Source organism: Pteropus medius, unplaced genomic scaffold, assembly GCF_902729225.1.
Source record: "Pteropus medius unplaced genomic scaffold, Ma_sr-lr_union100, whole genome shotgun sequence".
NCBI lineage: Eukaryota > Metazoa > Chordata > Mammalia > Chiroptera > Pteropodidae > Pteropus > Pteropus medius.
In genome coordinates, this window is record NW_024342471.1 from 8,577,824 (window position 1) to 8,597,431 (window position 19,608).

A 19,608-nucleotide genomic window follows, 5' to 3' on the forward strand; every position below is an offset into this window, starting at 1 on the left:
GGGGTTTGCTCCCTCTACCTGGTAGTCTGCCTCAGGGGTTGGCCTGCCTGGCTCTCTCACTTTCTTCAGGACACTGTCATGCCAGATATCATCTTCTCAGTGAGTCTCTCCCCTGGCTACTCCTTTCAAAATTGCTCCCCACTTGTAAAATGGGGATAATCCCTCCAATCTCACAGAGCTGTTGTGATAGTCCAGTGTCTGACTCAAAAAGGTATGTAAGGACTATTGAGCTCCCAGCCTCCCCTCTCCTTAACCTACCCCTCTCTCCCCTGTGCCTAGTATCATCCTAGCTAGCAGGAGAGGATTACTTCTCTATCTTGAAGAAGAGTGCTGCGTACTTTCAGAGCCCGCTTTCTCCTTTTTAAGGTTATGGGCCCTTGCTTCTCCTTCCTGGAACTGCTTCGAGGCTCAGGGAACCCCGGAATATCTGGAGACCTCCTATAGCTGCCTAGTCTTCATAACCTGACATTGCTCTGAGCTCTGGCCCTCCGCCTTGAGTCCCCATCACACTGGCAACTCCTCCAGTGCGTCACAGGACAGTCATCTCACCAGTCCCTGACCCTTTATTCTCCACAGTAACAAGGTCAGAGAACATGGCTAAGCTACCCACTCCTGCGTTGGCACCAATGCTTTTGCCTAGAAATGCTGCCCACAGAAAAGTACAGTGGAAAGACTGTGAGCTCTGGAATCAGACTGGTTTCCTTATGTGCAAAACATTAAAGGAAAACCACCCTGAGGCTTTGCTGGGCTAGACAGCCATTCTAAGAGGCAGCCTAGTGGTGTACTCAGCACACCACAAGCATCCAGAAAGCATCTGCTCCTGAACAAACCTGTTCTGAGATGTGGGGGAGAGGCCCACCTGGTTTCGCTGACGGCCCATCAGCAGGACACAGAGGACATAGAGCACTTCCAGTTTGTACATGATCTCGTGCATAATCTTCATTGACTGAGGCAGTTGGGTCCTAGTTGAAGTGTGAGGCAGGCCATTCTCCTCGGAAGCCCCTGGAGGAGGGAACACAATGGAGGCTGGGATAGCCACCAGGAGAGAGCACTGAGTCACAGATTATGAGGAAACATGTTTCTGTCCTTCAAACCTGTTCTAAACAGACCTGAGGTAAAAGAGCCGTTAGACTGGGCCCTGAGCCCATGAAAGAGACTTTGAAAGCCACAAAACTCCCTCTAGGCTCCAGGGGCCAGGCAACCTGAGAAACTAAGAAAAATTGACTGCAGTTCTATCTCATCAACTTTAACATACACTAAAAATATTCTGACACAGCCAGTGCAGTAACATGATCCATTCTTTCCCCTCATGTTCCTCTCTCCTGCCGCCAGTGCCCCCAAAGTGGCCAGATACAAATGTCTAGTAGCAAATTCTGTCAAACTCTTCAGGTCACAGATGACTCAGCATACTTGGTCTTTCTGCCTAGCTTCCACGAGAGGGCACTACTCAAAGACTGGGAGGAATCCTTTTTGGAAGATTCCACCCCCCCCAGTTTTTCGAAGAACTATCTATCTAAAGTTTTCCAAGGTTCAACTTGATAAGGCAGATTGGGCATCACAACTGCTACTAGTGATACGGATGAACATATTCTCTACTAGAAGATTTTCATTTTACCCAATTTCATTATTAGTAACTAGTAGCAGCTAAGTAATATTTATGGGAAACTTGTTATGTATCAGGCATTGTGTTTTGGGCTGTAGATAAACCACCTCATTTATTCTATTACCCAGTTAACAAAAAGTCTCCATGGGTGATGCAGGCCACAGAGGAGCATAGTCTTGGGAAGGCAGTAAAGCAAAGTGATGAAGACTGAGGGCTCTGGAATTACAACTTGCTGGCTGTGTGACAATGGGCAAGTCACCTCCTCCCTAGGCTTTAGACTGTTCTATAACCTGGGAATGAAAGCAGTGCCACGGTGAATGGCCAGGGTTACTGTGAGGAGCGAATGAGAACATAAGAAAAGCTCAGCACCTGATTCTTGGAAAGCCTCACTTGGAGGTCCCTGTTATTTTAAAAGGTCACTGGCTGGAGTCAAGAATTCTTAGAAGTTACTTCTCCTCAGTTTTCCTCATTTTTAAGATGAAAGGACAAGGTCAAGCTCCTACTGGAATTGCTGCCCTAGAGGCTGTTTACAAAGGCCAGAAAAACTCATGGTACAGAACAGTGGTTATCAGACATATTTAAATAAAGTGCATGCAGAAGTTATGGTGATTTCTGCACGCTGATATGACGTTAAAAACCTAACTTACTCAGCCCTATAGACTGGAACTATTTTTTCCAGCTATATTATGTCATTAATATAAAATCACAACTCTGGAAGAAGACCACCTGCTGAATGAAGGATGACTGTGAAGCAGTGGTAGAGTTGTTAGGAGCACTGACTCTGGGGCCAGATTTCTGGATCTGAATCTGAGCTCTACCATTCAATCGCTGAGTGGCAATAGTACTCATCTCTTACCAATGCTGCAAAAGTTAAAGGACTTAATATATTGGAAGTGCTTCAAGCAATGCCTGGCACATGTAAGCAACATGTTATGTTAAATAGAAGTAAAAAACTAACACTGAGGTTTTCTGCTAGTGCTTGCTTGCTATTCTTTTTTTTTCTTTTTAATCTGCAAGCTCTTAATGGCAACTAAAGTGGCGATGGGCAAAGACTTAAGAAAAATTTACTGGAGAAACTTAATTGAGAAAATTCTATCTATTCACATATATTTTCCTTCAGGTTGGGAGAAAAACCATAATTACTCAATTTCAATGTTGGGACTTCTTGGTGCTGATTCCAGAACAGTTTTAAGAGTCAACGGAATTGTGGAGAGACTCTGAAGAGCTAGCATGTAGAATCCTGCCTCTGCTGTACACTTGTGGTCTTGAAAGGCTTAGTGTCCTCATTACCTAGAACGAGGGGACTTGGGGGTGGGCAGGATGGCAGGAGAGTATGTTTCTGGAAGGAGTAGGTACAGCATGTGACACACAAGCCCTCTTCAGTAATAAACGTCTGTGGAGAAAGACAGACATGGGCAGCTTGGACTCCTCCCTGAGTCACTGCCAACCTCTGGCGTCTGGTGTGCACAGGTCTGGCAAGAAACGCTCCAGGATAGATATCTTCAAGAAACATAGTCCCTAAAGCAATGACCAGAGTTTAGCAGCAAAGTTAATTCCCAAGGATGAGGATGGGAAAACTAATTTAAGAGGCCTGTACTTCCCTACAAATGTCTTCAGCTCCACCACACTGATTAAAGTGGCTACCATCCTTCCTACGTCTGCAGCACACTCTGGGGACATTCTCTCTTTTAAAACACAGGTTTACCTTATATCTCACATACATACAATTCACCCACTGAAAGTGTACAATTCAGTGGTTTTTAGTATTTCCAGAGTTGTGGCGCCATCAACAAAATTTTAGAGCATTTTCATCACCCCAAAAAAGAAATCCTGTACTCATTAGTAGCTCCTCCCCATTTCTTACCAAACTGCTCAGCCCTAGGCATCTACTAAACTACTTTCCGCCTCCATGGATTTGCCTATTCAGGACATTTTGTATAAATAGAATCATACAATATGTCCTCTTTTGTAGGCTTCTTTCTCTTAGCACAAAGTTTCCAAGGTTTATTTAGGTTATACCGTGTATCAGTATTTCATTTTTTAAACTGTTGGATATTCGATTGTATATAATACATTCTGTTGTCCATTCAGCAGTTGATGGACACTTGGTTAGTTTCTATATTTTGGCTATTATAAATCTGTTGCTAGGAACATGCATGTATAAGTTTTTGTTTAACACATTTTCATTCTCTTGGGTATATACCCAGGAACGGAATTCCTGTGTCATATGATAACTCCGTTTAACCTTTTGAGGAACTGCCAGATGGTTTTCCAAAGCAGGAAACGAGGGTTCTAATTTCTCCTTGTCCTTGCCAACACTTGTTATTATGTCTTTTTGATGATAAACATCCTAGTGGGTGTGAATTAGTATCTCACTGTGGTTTGAATCACATTTCTCTGACGGCTAAAGATGTTAAGTATCTTTTCCTGTACTTACTGGCTATTTGTATGTCTTCTTTGGAGAAACACTTACTTGAATCCTTTGCTCATATTATGAAATGGGTTGTCTTTTTATTACTGAGCAGCAGGAGTTATATATTATAGATTAAAGTCACTCATTAGATAGATGGTTTACAAAAATGTTCTCTTCCACACCACCCCCCAATTTTCTTCTATTCTGTGAGTGTTTTCACTTTCTTGATGGTTTTTTGAAGCACAAAAGTTTTTTGTTTTAATGAAGTTCAAGATATCTGTTTTTAATTCGGTTGCTTGTGCTTTAGGTGCCCTCTAAGAAACCACTGCCAAATCCAAGGTCATGAAGTTTTATCCCTATGTTTTCTTCTAAGGGTTTAGCTCTTACATTTAAGTCTTTGATCCTTTCAATTTTTGTATATGTGAAGTAGGAGGTTCCAACTTCATTCTTTTACATGTGAATATCTAACGGTCCCTGCACCAGTTGTAGAAAAGACTATTGTTGCCCCCCAACTGAACGGTCTTAGAACTCCTGCTAAAAATCAATTGGTTGTATTAAGTGAGGGTATATTTCTGAAGTCTCAATTCTTTTTCATTACATGTCTCTCTTCATGTCAGTAGCACGCTGTTGATTACTGCTGAAGTGTGTCTTCTGACTGTTCTTTTTCAAGATTGTTTTGACTATTCTTGGACCCTTGTGTTTTCATGTGAATTTTGGGACCAGCTAGTCCATTTTTGCCAAGAAGACAGCTGGGATTCTGACAGAGATTGTGCTGAATCTGTAGATCAAGATGGGGAGTATTGCTATCTTAAAAATACAGTCTTTTGATAATGAACATGAGATGTCTTTACATTTACTTAGGTCTTCTTTAATGTTGTTCAATAATAATGTTTTATAATTTTCAGAGTATATGTTTTGCATTTATTAAATGTATCCCTAAGTATTTTATCCTTTTTGATGTTCTTATAAATAAAATTGTTTTCATTTCATTTTTGGTTTGTTCATTGCTATTGTAAAGAAATACAATTGATTTTTGTATATTGAGCTTATATACTAAACTCTGTTAAACTCATTTATTAGTTTAGCAATACTTTTAAGGAATTCCTTAGGTTTTCCTATATACAAGATCATATCATCTGTAAATACTTTTATTTTTTACTAATCTAGATGACTTTTAATTATTTTTCTTGCCTAACTGCCAAACAGAACCTCCAGTACAATGTTGTGGCAAGAGCAGATATCTTTTTCTTGTTCCTGACCTCAGTGGGGGGAAGGCTTTCAGTCTTTGGCCATTAAGTATAATGTTAGCTGTGGGTTTTTTGTAGATATATTTTAATAGCTTCAGAAAGTTCCCTTCTATTCCTAGTTTGAGGCTTTTTTTTTCTTTTTTTTTTATCATGAAGGGTTATTGCATTTTGTCAAATGCTTTTTCTGCATCTACTGATGTCTTGGTATCAGGGTAATAATGGCTTCACAAAATGAGGTGAGAAGTGTTTTCTCCTCTTCTATTTCATTGAAGAATCTGACATATTGGTGTTAATTCTTCTTTAAACAGTTGGAGGAATTCACCTGTGAAGCCATGTGAGCCAGGGCTTATCTTTGGGAATAGTTTTTTCATTACTAATTCAATTTCTTTATTTGACACAGGTCTATTCGCATTTTCTATTTCTTCTTGAATCAGTTGTAATAGTTTGTGTCTGTCTTATAATTTTTCCATTTCGCCCAGGTTAACTACTTTGTTGGCATATAGTTTATAGTATTCTCTTAGAGTCATTTTTATCTTTGCAAGGTTAGTTGTAATATATGCTCTTTCATTCCTAATTTTAGTGATCTGAATTTTTTTTTTTTTCTTGGTCAGTGTAGGTAAAGTTTGTCAATTCTGCTGATCTTTCCAAAGAATCAATTTTGGTTTGGCAGATTTTCTCTATTCTCTAGTTCATTAATTTCCATTCCAATTCTGTTATTTCTTTCCATCTGCTTGCTTTGGGAATACAATTTGTTCTTTCCCCAATGACTTAAGGTAGAAGGTTAGATGATTAATTTGAAATCTTTTTTAATGAAGGCATTTACAGCTATAAATTTCTCTCTATGCATACTTTAGCTGTATGCTATAAATTTGGTATGCTACCTTCATTTTCATTCGTCTCAAATTATCTTCTAATTCCCTTTGTGATTCTGTCTTTGACCAGTTATTTAAAAGTATATTGCTTAATTTCCACATATTTGTGAATTTCGGAAAAAAAAACTGCTTTCTGCTATTAATTTTTAATACCACTGCATGTGATTGATGTACATACTCTGTACAATTTTAATCCTTTTAACTTTATTGAGGCTTTTTTATGGCCTATATATGGTCTATCTTAGAGACTATTCTATGTGCACTTGAGAAGAATTTGTGTTCTGCAGTTATTGGGTAGATGGTTCTATATATAAGTCTAGTTGACTTACAGTGTTGTTCAAGTCTATTTCTTTGATCTTCTGCATAGCTGTTCTATCCATTATTGAAAATGGGATATTAAAGTCTCCAACTATTATTACTGAATTATCTATTTTGCTCTTCAAATCTGTTTTTGCTTTTGTTGTTGTTAGATGAATATATGTTTAGAACTTACATCTTCTTAATCGATTCACTCTTTTACTATTATAAAAAGTCCCTTCTATCTCTGATAATATTTTGTTTGCTTTAAAGTCTCTTTTAGTACAACAACCCAAACTTTCTTATGGTTGCTCTTTGCACGACATATCTTTTTCTATCCTTCACTTTCAACCTAATTCTATCTTTGAATAGAAAGTATGCCTCTTGTAGGCTCTAACTGGATCTTTAAAAAAAAAAAAATCCAATATGACAATCCGTCTGTTGAATGAATTGTTTAATCCATTCACATTTAATGTTATTATTGACGAAGTTGGATTTACTTCTGCCCTTTTACTTTCTGTTTTCTATATATCTCGTGTTTTTTATTCCTTTATTTGTACTTTAATGTTTTTGCAGTAAGCAGTATGTGGGCTCTCTCACAGGCCACTTCTGTTGCCTATTTTCTCTTGTGTATGGGTCATACTTTCCTGTGTCTTTGCATGCCTCATAATTTTTGTTAGAAATAAGACGTTTTAGATAAAGGGACTGCTGTTGTTTTCTTGTTTATTTGTTTAGTGACTTGGCTAGCCTATTTCAGTAAATTCTATTTCTCCAAGAACTAGCGAGGCCTTGGTGCTGCACCTCTGAGAGACCAAACTTGGGCATGTGCAGTCTCCCCAGGTGAAAGTGTTTTTGCAGGACTCTCTTTGGCTCTTTTCTGATCCTTCTGTTAAACATTCTGCCTCATCTGGTATGAAACTCAGCTGTCAGGATCTCTTAATTGATGGCTGAATGCTCTAAGGTTTTTGACAATGCCTTGAGGCATACATTGCTCCAAAGTCTGATTCAATTAAATACAAGCAGGTATTTTTTGAGACTAAGGTTTTGAGCTCAGAAGAACTCTCTTCTTAGCTATCTCTTTAGCTGTCTGTTTCTCACTGGCGAGGTAACAGGCATACAGTTTGGCTTTTTTGTTCTCAATTAACAAGAGCTAACAGCCTCCTATTATTTGCTTACAAGGAATATCTACATTGTTTTTGAGAATGCCCTTAGGCTCAAACTTTCCCACATTCTATTCTTACCTATTACCTCTCCCTCTGGCCAAATATTACCTGCTACTACTCTGAGTGGAGCTGGTAGCTTCTAGTCTTCTCAGTTTGCTTCTCCCTGTGTGGAACTCTATCCTAGTGAGCTGATCAAGGGTAACAAAGACCACAGAATTCTTGATCTGTTGGGCCTGGGATAGAGTTTCCATACTATGAGTGTAGAATGGAGGTGGGTAGAGGAAAGAAGCCTCTAGCATTACGCTAGAACTGTCAGACAGAGAAATACATACACTGTGTAAGTTCATTTATATGTAGGACCTAAGAAACCCAAACTTGGAGAACAGAGAGTGGAGTAGTGGTTACTAGCGGTTAGGGAAATGGGGAGATACTGGTGAAATGGGGAGATACAGTTATAAGATTAACAAGTTCTGGGGATCCAATGTATAGTACAGTGATTATAGCTAATGATACTGTATCATATACTTAATACATGTTAAGAGAGTAAATCTTAAATCATCTCACTACAAAAAAAGTGGTAATTATGTGATGGGATAGAAGTATTTATTAGCTAATGCTGTAGTGGTAATCATTTTGCAATATATAAATCTATCAAATCAACACATTGTCCATGTTAAACCTAAAATGTTGTATGTTATTATATGTCAAAAAATTTGAGGGGTGGGGGGAGGAAGAAAGGAGCCCCTGAACTCATGGCCATACTCAGTCAAGAATTTAGCCTCTTCTTAGAGTTGGATGGGATTATAAAGCTGGCAGCCTGTCCCTCCCAGTGAGATATCAAATTCCTTTTTTAGGAGCTGAGGTAGCCCTGTCTTTTTGGCCACACTTGCCCAAAGTGGAACTTCCATGAATTATAACTGTTCTGAGTTTTAGTAGACTATCTTGAAAAAACGTTTCACTTACTGTATACTCATAGAACAATTTCCACAGACTTTACATGGATGGTTTTTATTGTTGTTTTTTATAGGTTTTGTCTGTAGTTCCACTGGAGAAGCAGGCATACTTCCATCTCAGAAACAGAACTCCTCCCTTCATCTGCATGCTTACAGAGAGAATTCCTGGGTTTGCACAACTTGACCCCATTCTGCTAGCCAGAGCCAAATGCTTCAGGGTTGAGCAACTGACCCAAGATGAGCCCTATTCCTTCACCAGGTAGCTGGAGCTAAGCCTAGGCCCCTATACATTTACTAGGCAACATACTTCTACAGAAAAAAGACTAAAGAAAGAAGAGATACAGCAAGAACTCTCTGAGTTCCTAAGAATGCTGTGGTTATTGGCTTCAGAAAGGCCTTTAGGTTCTTCAACAAAGCCTTTCTCTCTCTGCAATCAAGTCCGCTTTGAGAGAGTCCAAAGAGGTTTCTATCACTAGCTATCAAAAGAATCTTAACAATTATGATTTAGGACTGCCCTGAGGAAAATTCTACTTTGAGAAAATTTCAATTTATCCTCCTTGGAAAAGAGGTCAAGAATGGCTCAAGGAACCCACGAGAAAGCTCCCCACCTCTCAGGAGACCCACCCCAACTACCTTGACTGTGCTCCGATTCTTCATTAGCCACTCGCATCAGGGCATCTAGCACCAAAGCATTGTCTAGCCACGTGTACCACTCCTCCAATTCTTGAAGGAAGCTGGCTGTGCCCGTTGACTCTGACACCTTTCGAGTTGCTAGCTTGCAAAGTCGCTCAACAAAGCCAGGGATGCTGAGAAGGGCCGCTGCAGAAAAGAGAACAAAAGAAGAAATTTCAAAACAGACAGCATCTCTAGAGCCCTCAACAAACAACCTGCTCTTTACCTGCATGACAGGAATGATTTTTAACCTGATAGCAGCTAGCTAGTCAGAGCTTCCCTTTAAAATGAAATGCCAAGCTAAAGTAAAATAGTAATAAAACTACAGAAACAAGTTCAATTTTAGCGGGTGCAGGGCAACAGGCTCTCTTATATCTACTGGTGGGAAGATAAACTTTTATGCCTTAAATCTGTGTGTCTTTGAGCCAAGAGGTCCATTTCTGGCAATTTACCATAAGAAAATAACCAATTATACATACAAAGATAGCTATATAAAGATGTTCATTGGTGTGGTTTCCATAATAAAAAATAGGTTCATTAATAGCATATTGATTAAATATGATATAGCCATACAGTGGAATACAGACACTAAGAATGACACATCTTATTACAGTAATTCCAAAAGATGTTTAAATTTACTTACTAGAGAAAAAAGTAAATTATTAAACAGTATTGGTTTAAGCCCATTTTCTTTAAAAAATTTAAACTTTGCTTCTTTAAAATATGCACATAATATACATATACATACACAAAGAATGGAAAGATATGCACCAAGGTATTTACTGTGGCTGTTCCTGAGTAGGAGAGGATATAAATGCTTATTTTAAAACTACTTATCTACAGTTTAATTTTCCTGTAACAAACAAGTATTAGCAGAAAGGAACGATAAGCCTTTTTTGGGAGGAGGGGTAATTTAGAAACTGACTACCTAACTCCTATTGCCACCAATCCTATTTTACTCTCAATAATAAGATGAAAATTCTGATCAGCATAAGAGAACATAATAAACTTTGAAGGCAGGGAAATCTGGGTTCAAATCCTGGCTCCATCATTAAACCTTCTTTAAAATAAGGCTAACATCTGTACATATTTGCTTGTGTATGCATTAAATCTTCCTGCAAGGACAGAAAACAGCAGTGGTTGCCAAAGGCAAAGAGAATTAGACCAACAGGAATAGAATGGGAGGGAAACTTTGCAATGAACACCTTTTTGAACCTGTAGATTTTTTATGAACCATGTAAATGTATCACCTAATCAAAAATTAATAAGTACTTAAATATCTCATAATATTAAGGTATTACTATTTTTACTTTAAAAAAATCAAGATGTTACTATAAATTTGGGAGGGTACAATATGGTATTGGAACTATGTTTAAAAGTCATTATTTTGTAAAAATTTGTACAGGTGAAATTTTATGATGTCTGGGATTTGCTTCAGAATCACCCAAAGTGAGGTAGGGAGAAGTGAATAGGGATAAAGACAAGCCACCAGTTGACAATTTTTGAAGCTAGCTAGGTGATGAGTAAATGAGGATTGTTATGCTATTATGTGTGTCATATATATGTCTCTACTTCTATATGTTTCCCATAATGAAAAATTTTAAAGTAAAATTCAAAAGAATACTAAAGAAAATTCTTTAAAAATAAAATAAATTAAAACAAATTAGTTAGGAGTATTATATGAAGTCATATACATTTAGTTCCAGCACAGAGCTAGGCAAATAATCTTAGCTCTTTCCATCCTCTATACATTATTGAGTGACTATAAAATGTTTAACTTCACTCAAAAAAAAGTGAATTAAAACCACAAATTAACTTTCCTTGAAATGTTAAATATAGAATTATCATATGACCCAGAAATTCCACTAAGTATATACCCAAGTGTTCAAATACATATACACACATTTACACCATGACTATTCACAATAGCCTAAAGGTGAAAACACTACAAATGTCTATCAACAAATGGATAAACAAATTGTGGTATATATATATATATATACAATGACTATTATTCAGCGATAACTAGGAATGAAATACTGACATGCTACAGCATGGATAAACCTCAAAAACATCATGCTAAGTGAAAGAAGCATCATACATGATACAAAAGGTCACATATTGTATGATTCCATTTATATGAAATATCCAGAATAAGTAATTCTACAGACAGAAAGCAGGTGAATGCTGCCAGGAGTTGGAAAAAATTGAGAAAAACTGTTTAATGTGTATGGGGTTTCTTTTTGGAGTGATGAAAATGTCTTGGAACTAGATGGAGGTAGTGGTTGCACAAACTGCAGATGTACTAAATGCCACCTAACTGTTCACTTTAAATGTTTGATTTTGTTATGTGACCTTAACCTCAATAACACACACACCCCCCAAGATAGTTTTGGGGTGTTTTTTGGTTTTTTTTTTTTAGATAATAATTTTTACTTATCAGCTTGACAAATATCAAGAAGTTTTAAAAGGCCATGTACTAGGAAGGATACACAGAGTGGGAAGGTGAACCAGTAATTTCTTTGGAAGTTTAATTTGTCAACATCTATCAAAGTTTAAAGGCCAAATATCCCACACATCATACTCTATACTCAAGGCTGTTATTTGTAGGAACAAAGACTTGAAACAAATCAAATTTCTGTCAATAGAGGACTAGATAAATTGTGGTATGCCCATATATGGGACTACTACATAGCTGTAAAAAAGAATCAGATAATTCCATACATACTGGAATGGAATGCTTTTGCAAGATAAAGTTACGTTAAAAGCCAGGGCAGAATGGTGCCTATTTTACATTACCATCTGTACAAAAAACAGGGAGAAGCCAATCTTTCTCTTCCCCTCATCCACCTCCATGACTGGATATGAGAAAATGGTAATAGGTTACCATGGGGAGGGTTACAAATGTTCTATTATACACCTGCTGTTCTTTTTGTACCTTATGAATTTTAAAAAGAAAAACTTAGATAGGTATTACTTTTTCTCAAGAGTAAATAAATAAAAGAGATTGGATTCTACATGAAAATCTTCAGAAAGCTGGATTTTTACTCTCACACCCCTTTTCTCCAGGGTAAATAGCTCATTTCTTTAACTGTTCCTCACAAGACAGTTCCTAAGACCTAATCTTCGCACCCTGCATACTTAACATAGCCCTTCAGATGTGACCTGTACAGGATTCTGAGACTCTGACTCCCATCTCAGAGATTCCTGGGCTTTTGTGAGTCACTCATCTCTTGAAAAGCTGATGAAAGTGATAGACTCTCTCTCCTCCCCCCCAAAAAATCACTGGCCCAATTATACTCACCAACTTATATACAGTCTTAGAGGACTGGCACCTCAGCATCATACAGTCTTTATAATTCTCACAGCCTTATCACACACTGTTGGTCAATGTTAAACTGGCTGACAACTAAAACACCCACTACTTCCAAGAATTTCTGCAAAAGCAGACCTCTTCTCTCCTCTTATTTGTTAAAACATCAATATTTCCAAAATACTGTAAATTTTCCTCTCACAGTTTCCAGCTCTCTGAGATGATTCTGAATTCCATCCTAGCTCATGTGTTGCATAAATCAGCCCCACTCAGCTCAGTGTCACCTATAAACTAATAATTATCTGGCCTGTGGCTTCATCTATATCTCTAAAATCTTGAATGATTTTTTTTCCCTCTCAGATGGAGCCATTTGTTCCAGTCTGAGTCAACAGAGGGAACAACTAGTAGTTCTGAGAATCGCAAAAAGGGCTCTAACATTTTATTATCTGAGCTCCAGGAAGATAGGATAAATCATTATTTTAGTAGGCAAGAAAACTAGCTCACAGTACAGTATATTTAAAACAAAATAAAAATGTTCTGGCAACATCCTACACACTTGAAATACACTGAAAGCCCTAATCTACAATATGACTGTATTTGGAGACAAGGCTTTTATGGAGGTAACTCAATAAGCTCATCAGAGTGGGGCTCTAATTCAATAGGACCAGCACCCTTAAATAAAAGGAAGAGACACCAGAGATCTCTCTTTGTGCATGCACAGAAGGCCACATAAGGACATAGTGAGAAGGTGGCTATCTATAAGCCAGGGAGAGGCCCCACCAGAAATCAACACCAATGGCTCCTTGATCTTGGACCTCTAGCCTCCAGAACTGTGAGAAAATTAATGTTACTTCAGCTACCCAGTCTGTGGTATCCTGTTATGGCAGCCAGAGCTGACAACTACACATACCTTTATTTAAAAGTATTCAGTACTGGAATTCAATTAAAGAATGACAACACTGAGGACTAAGATCTTTCTCATCTACCCATGATTTATGTTCACCTTGGCCTTCTCAGAGCCTTTGACTGGAGAAAAATGTGCATGGAATGGGGAAGGAGAGACAGAAATTACAGTCAGAGAGTTGGGAAGGGCTAGACCCTGTATAATATGATGCACTAAAACACAACATTTAATAAAACTTTATCCCAAAAAGCAGACATCACATGTAGATCACCTCATGGGTTAGCCACACAGGTATGAAAGTAAACCTAGCCATTACATAAAGACTTTAATTTTTTAATCCCCCAAATCAAAGAAAACTAGGCTTGGAGTTAAAACTCAGTTAATTTAGAAACCAACTGACTAGAATACCTCATTCCCCGAGAATGATGGGTAATGCTGGTATTCCTTACGTCAGCTTACAAACAGGCACGTGAGGATAATAGATACTAGCGGAATTTTTAAAAAATCTGCCAGAACAGATTCCTTAAATGGGAAACTAAAAGATGAAAGTTACTTAGTGCCTCAGTATACATAGGTATCCAATACTGAATCTGTATGATCCTTGATTTCCTAAGCTGTGCAATGGGGATACTAATTTCTTTAACAGGGTTACTTGGAGGATTACATAAAATCACTTCTAAATAAAGTAGTTAGCTCAATGTCTGCCACATAACAGGAGATTAACAAATGTGAGCTTTGGTCAGTGTACATATATATGTGCATTTAAATAAGCTCTGAGGTATAAGTTAGGTATAATAAAATTCACGTTTTTAAGGATGTATATTTTATGATTTACTAACCTAAGTAGTCCTCAAAAGTCGTAAGAAAGAAGAGGGGGGAAGAAAAGCTTACACAGACCAAGGAAGGCCTTGGATCTATGGACTCAGAAGAGAAAAACAAGCCCTGACGGGAGAACCGCAAACTTGGGATCCACAGAGTTCACATACTTCTGTTTTAACATATGACTAAAATGTGTAAAATTATATTCCCTAATAACCTACTAGTACAGTTATGACCATCTGGTGTTCATAACTGAAATTACATTGTTAACAGAGTTAACAGAGGACTCATAGTCAGTATTCAGAAGGAAGGCTGCTGGGTAGCATGCAGCAATTCTGCAGAGCTCAGCCTCGGAATGCACACATCCAGTCAACTGGACTTTAGAAACAGTATCGTTGTCAAAGCATCATTAGGGTTGCTGCTTTTTAATGATAAATCTTTATTATTTCATCTTAGTTATTTGGTTAACCTTAATGTACACAGTGATGTTTTTGCATAGACAATATTTCTAGCCTGTTAATGTTCAAGAAATAGCTTGTAAGGCACATAAATGTTTTAGTTCAAATATGAAACATCTATACTCTTAAGACCAAAAAGATATATGTCTAACTTCCCCCAAATCTGCTTAGGCCAGAATACTTTATCAATAGCACAGAGTTATTTTGCTACCAAAAAGCAATAGGTGAGAAAGATGGGTTAGAACAGTATTTTAAAAATTTAAATAACTAATATACCCATGTGGTTCTAACATCAAACAATGTATAAAATAATACACCAAGAAGTCCCACTTCTACTGCTAATGTCACCTACCCAGTTACCAGCCATCCCTAACAGGTGGCTCACATAAGTTTTCTTGAATATACTATTTTTTATGCATACTGTATATGAGCAAATATATCTGGTCTTATTCCTCATCTCTGCCTTAATACAAAAAAGTGTATCATATACACAGTTCTGCATTTTCCTTTTTACCATTACTATACCTTGGAGATTTTTCTGTATCAGTAGATACACAGAGATCACCTTCGTTTTTTCTTAAAAGCTATACAAGTTTTCATTATATATTCTATAAATTAAGCAGTCTCTTGTCCATGAACATTTAGGTGGTTTCTAGTCTTTTGTTACTACAATGTTGCAATGAATAACCTTGTTTGTGTATACAATGTATAGGATGAAGGCCCAGGGAGGTTTAATGAATTGAAACGTACAGGTATTTGTAACTCTGATAAACAATGACTCTTAACTTTTTTGAGCTTCTAATGAAAGCTATGGATTTAGCCCCCAAAATAATTAACAAATACATACAAATTTTACATACATACAAATTTTACATACTCTAAGTAGACTCTAGGAACCCTCACATGGATTAATCTCTAGAGATATTGAAAGAGCTAATGATTTAGGAAGGGGTCTCAGAACTAAAATTTTAAAATTCTGAGAGTATAAATTTTACCTTGGTTGATTTCAGCTGCAGAAGGCCCCAAGCTCAAGTTCTTCTTCTGCTGAGCATTTTTGGCAAGAAGTGTGTGCTTGTCATCATTCCCTGTATCCATCTCTGAAATGGTGACAGCCAGAATCCGGCAGAAATTAGCAAGCTGCTGCTGATCGAAATTGGATACTAAGGAACTCAGATTGGGGACTTCATCTAGTCGGATCATTTCCTACAGAAGACAAATAAAACAGTCCCCAGACTCAGTTCATTCAAAATTGGATGTGCTCTTCTTTTGCATTCCCTGAAGAATGGGGCTTGGTAGTTAGACCACTTAGGTTCCAATCCCAGCTCTGCAATTTGCAGCTGTGAGACCTTAGGTATAGAAATTTAAGTTAGTTTGTTCACCTGTCAAATGGAACTAACCTACCTCATAAGACTGGTCTGAAGATTTGCTCGTGTGGCTCATTTTGCCTATTAAAAAAAAAATACCACTCAAGTTTTATCAATCATAAACTGCCATTCTTGCTACATATATTTTATTTTTTAAGAAAGAATTTCAAATATAGCTGAAGGCCCATTTCCCCACTCAGCTGCATTCTCTTCTCTCTCTCCAAAAGTAATCATTATTTTGTACTTAATGTTATTATTCATACATATTTTTATATTTATGAATATTTCCATAAAAGTATATGGTATTGTTCTGCATGCAGTGTGAATTTTATCATATACTACCTAACTTTTCAGTTAGTGATACTTAAATACACTGATAGAAGTAGCTCTCATTGATTCATTTTTCACTGTTTTATTCTACAATTTACTCATTCTTTAAATATATGTTCAGGTGAACTACAATTTTTCACTATTAAACAATGTTGCAATGAACATTTTGAGTGACAAGCCTTCTTGCCTTTTTCTTGACTTTATAGAAGTATTACCAAAGTTTAACATTAAGTTTGATGTTTGCTGTAAGTTTTAACAGATATCCTATATGTAATTAAGGCATTTTCCTCCTATTCCTAGCTTTTATCATGAATGAGTATTGAGTGTATTGAGTTTTAAGAAATACTTTTTGTTGTTCGGTTACAGTATTCTGTTAGAGAAATACCCAATCCAGTAGAAGTTAAGTAAATTAGTGGAGGAAGGGTAGCAGGTAGTATCTGAGGAATATAAGGATGCTTCAAAATGAGAAAAGTTCATGTAATTCATGACATCTGCAGATTTTAAGAAAAAAAAAAATTTTTAATTAAAAATCTGTGTATAAGTGGACCTGTACAGTTCAAATCCGTGTTGTTGTTCAAAGGTCAACTATATTTTAATTTTTATTTAATATTTGATATATACAACATGTATTATGAAGGATAACGAAGTAAACAGGTGCATGTGTTTACTATCACATCTCTGTGCCTGCCAAAGGTAACCCTATCCTAAATTTTATTACTGCTTTGCCTTTAAAAAAGTTTTCATGTATATGATTTGCATGCTTAATTTGGAGCTTTACAAAAATGATATATATACAGTATTCTGCAACTGACTTCTAGCAATAATTTCTATGATTCAGCTATGCTGTTGCCAATAGAAACCATTCATTCATTTCTACCACCGCATAATATAGGCACACTTCATTGTACTGCACTTCAGATACTGCATTTTTAACAAATTGAAGGCAAGACCCTCCACCAGCAAAAAAGATTATGACTTGTTTTATTGTGATACTCGCTTTATGGCACTGGTCTGAAACAGAACCCGCGGTATCTCTGAGGTACGTCTGCATTCCACTGTGTAACTAGAGTACATTTATCCATTCTCCTGTTGATAGATCGTAGACTTGGTTTCAGTTTTTTACTCTGTGTTTCTTGATGCACATGTGCAGTTTTTTTCTGGGGCAGTGGCTTCCAAACCATTCTGATAATGCCCCAAAATAAGAAAATCTCTATAACAGCCCAGTAAATTCATATATGTGAATGTATAAATAGTTGTATAAATACACCTTACATTATATACTTTGATCTTTCCTATTTGGCTAGCAGACTCACTGAATTGATTTCGCAACCTCTTGGCTTCAATTTATTGTTTTCATTTCTAAGAATCACTGTTCTGCGATTGAGCTTCCACACAAGTGTGCCTAGACATAAGTTATAGGTGACCTGAGCCACACTATTGATACCATGGCCCTCAGAGTATACCTAGGCGCTGGGTCACACGGTATGCACACGTTCAAGCAGAAAACAAAAGAAAGGTAAATGTATTCTGCTAATGCAAATAAATGTCATCAGTTATAGTAGTGCTACCAATGATATATTCTCGCCAAATGTCCTTTCTCACTGTGGTCTTCTATTTATTGACCATCTGTTTCTCTTCCGTGAAATGCTTGTTCATATCACTCCCCATTTTTCTACTGGTCTATCTTTCTTTTTCTTGCCAATTTGTAAGAATTCTTGTAAATTCTGAATACCAATCCTTTGCTAGTTGCATGGGTTGCGAACACCTTTCCCCAGTTTGTGGCTTGGGTTCCTTCGTTATGGTGTCTATTCCCCTTTCCAACTGCACCAAGGTACCCATAATGTCTGGCAGAACTCATCACCATTTTTGGCAACACATAAGAAGCAATCCTAGGCTCCTATGCTGATACTGCCAGGGAGTCTGGTGTTTCCACTCTGGGAGCTCCTTCTCACACTGGCTGGAGCACACATTATTGGAAAAATAAGAAAGCCTTTTTATTAAAGAGTACAAAGGATCTGTCTGAGACCTGCACACATTTCCAATGAGTTCCAACAGACAATGGGCCACTTATACACATCTTCTGCCAGGGCAGCGACAAACAGAGCCCAGGGAAAGTGCAACCAAAAGACAAAAATGAAAGCTGGAGGGGTCACCACAATGCATGTGGGCACCCTTTTTCCCAGCAACAGCAAATCTTAAGAGGCTGCTTCTGCCTTCTCAGTAGTAAGAAAAAGAAATCTGCCAAACCTGCAACCAACATGGAGGTATGGGACAAGGACGGGGGAAGTAAGCTCTAGGACCTAAAAATCATTACACCAAAAATCTAATACAGGGATTCTCACAGAGGTCTGTTGATATGTTTTTAGGGTCTGTGAGTTCTCAATGATAAATTTTTAATTTAGTGTGTTCATTTCAATCATAGCTTTAAAAAATAAATAAATAAAACATATTCTGGATCATCAGCACACAGATATGTGTCTCTTCTGTTGGTGTCAATTAACTTTAATTGATGATGACTAGGGGGGAAAAAGAGGTGAATTTAATAAGTGAAAGTCAAACATCACCACCAAGGGAAATATATCCTAATAAATAAAGGTTTCACAGCTGTTGAAACATAAAGAGTGGTAAAAGAATGAAGTCATCACATAGGATACAGCAACAGATATGCTAAAAAGGTCCTGCATTATAATAATTCATGAATTATAATAATTCATGGCAATTTGATTTTGGCAAAATAACATTAACCATCACATTACATTCATGAAGTCAATCTGAACTTCTGAGTTTTATAAATAGTTTTGATTTCAATTGGTATATCTGTTTAGGTTTTATAGTCATATAAGATCCATTAGTCTAAGAAGTATAACCTAGTTTTTACTTAAATATATTTAAATAACACAAAAAAATAATTTAACACTAGGAGTATGGAAAAATTTTTGTTTAAAAATAATTCTACTTTAAGTTAGAATTGAATCATCTGAGACACCCTCCCCAACTGGTTACCCACCTGCTAGAGGACATAGCTCACCTTTTTAACACCCAAAATATCTTCAATGAGGGTTGCTGTTTGTAAGAATGTCTTCTTACTCGTCATCAATGTAAAAAGGAAGATCACAAAGTCATTCTTTTCTGCCAAACGCTTTGTAACTCCTTCCGTCTATCACATGGGAGGAGAGAAAAGGCAGAACAGATGATAAATA

General features: G+C 37.1%; 1 protein-coding gene across 4 annotated transcripts in view; it reads right to left on the bottom strand.

The window, feature by feature from the left end:
* Positions 1-19,608, bottom strand: part of TRPC4AP (transient receptor potential cation channel subfamily C member 4 associated protein) — a 59,555-nt gene that overhangs the window by 11,256 nt on the left and 28,691 nt on the right. For all 4 annotated transcript variants that reach the window (XM_039864141.1, XM_039864143.1, XM_039864142.1 and 1 more), the window contains 4 exons: positions 19,437-19,565; positions 15,710-15,917; positions 9,182-9,367; positions 860-1,026 (listed from right to left, as the gene is read on the bottom strand). In XM_039864141.1, coding sequence (XP_039720075.1) covers positions 860-1,026; positions 9,182-9,367; positions 15,710-15,917; positions 19,437-19,565 — 690 coding nt within the window. The remainder of the gene's footprint in view (positions 1-859; positions 1,027-9,181; positions 9,368-15,709; positions 15,918-19,436; positions 19,566-19,608) is intronic.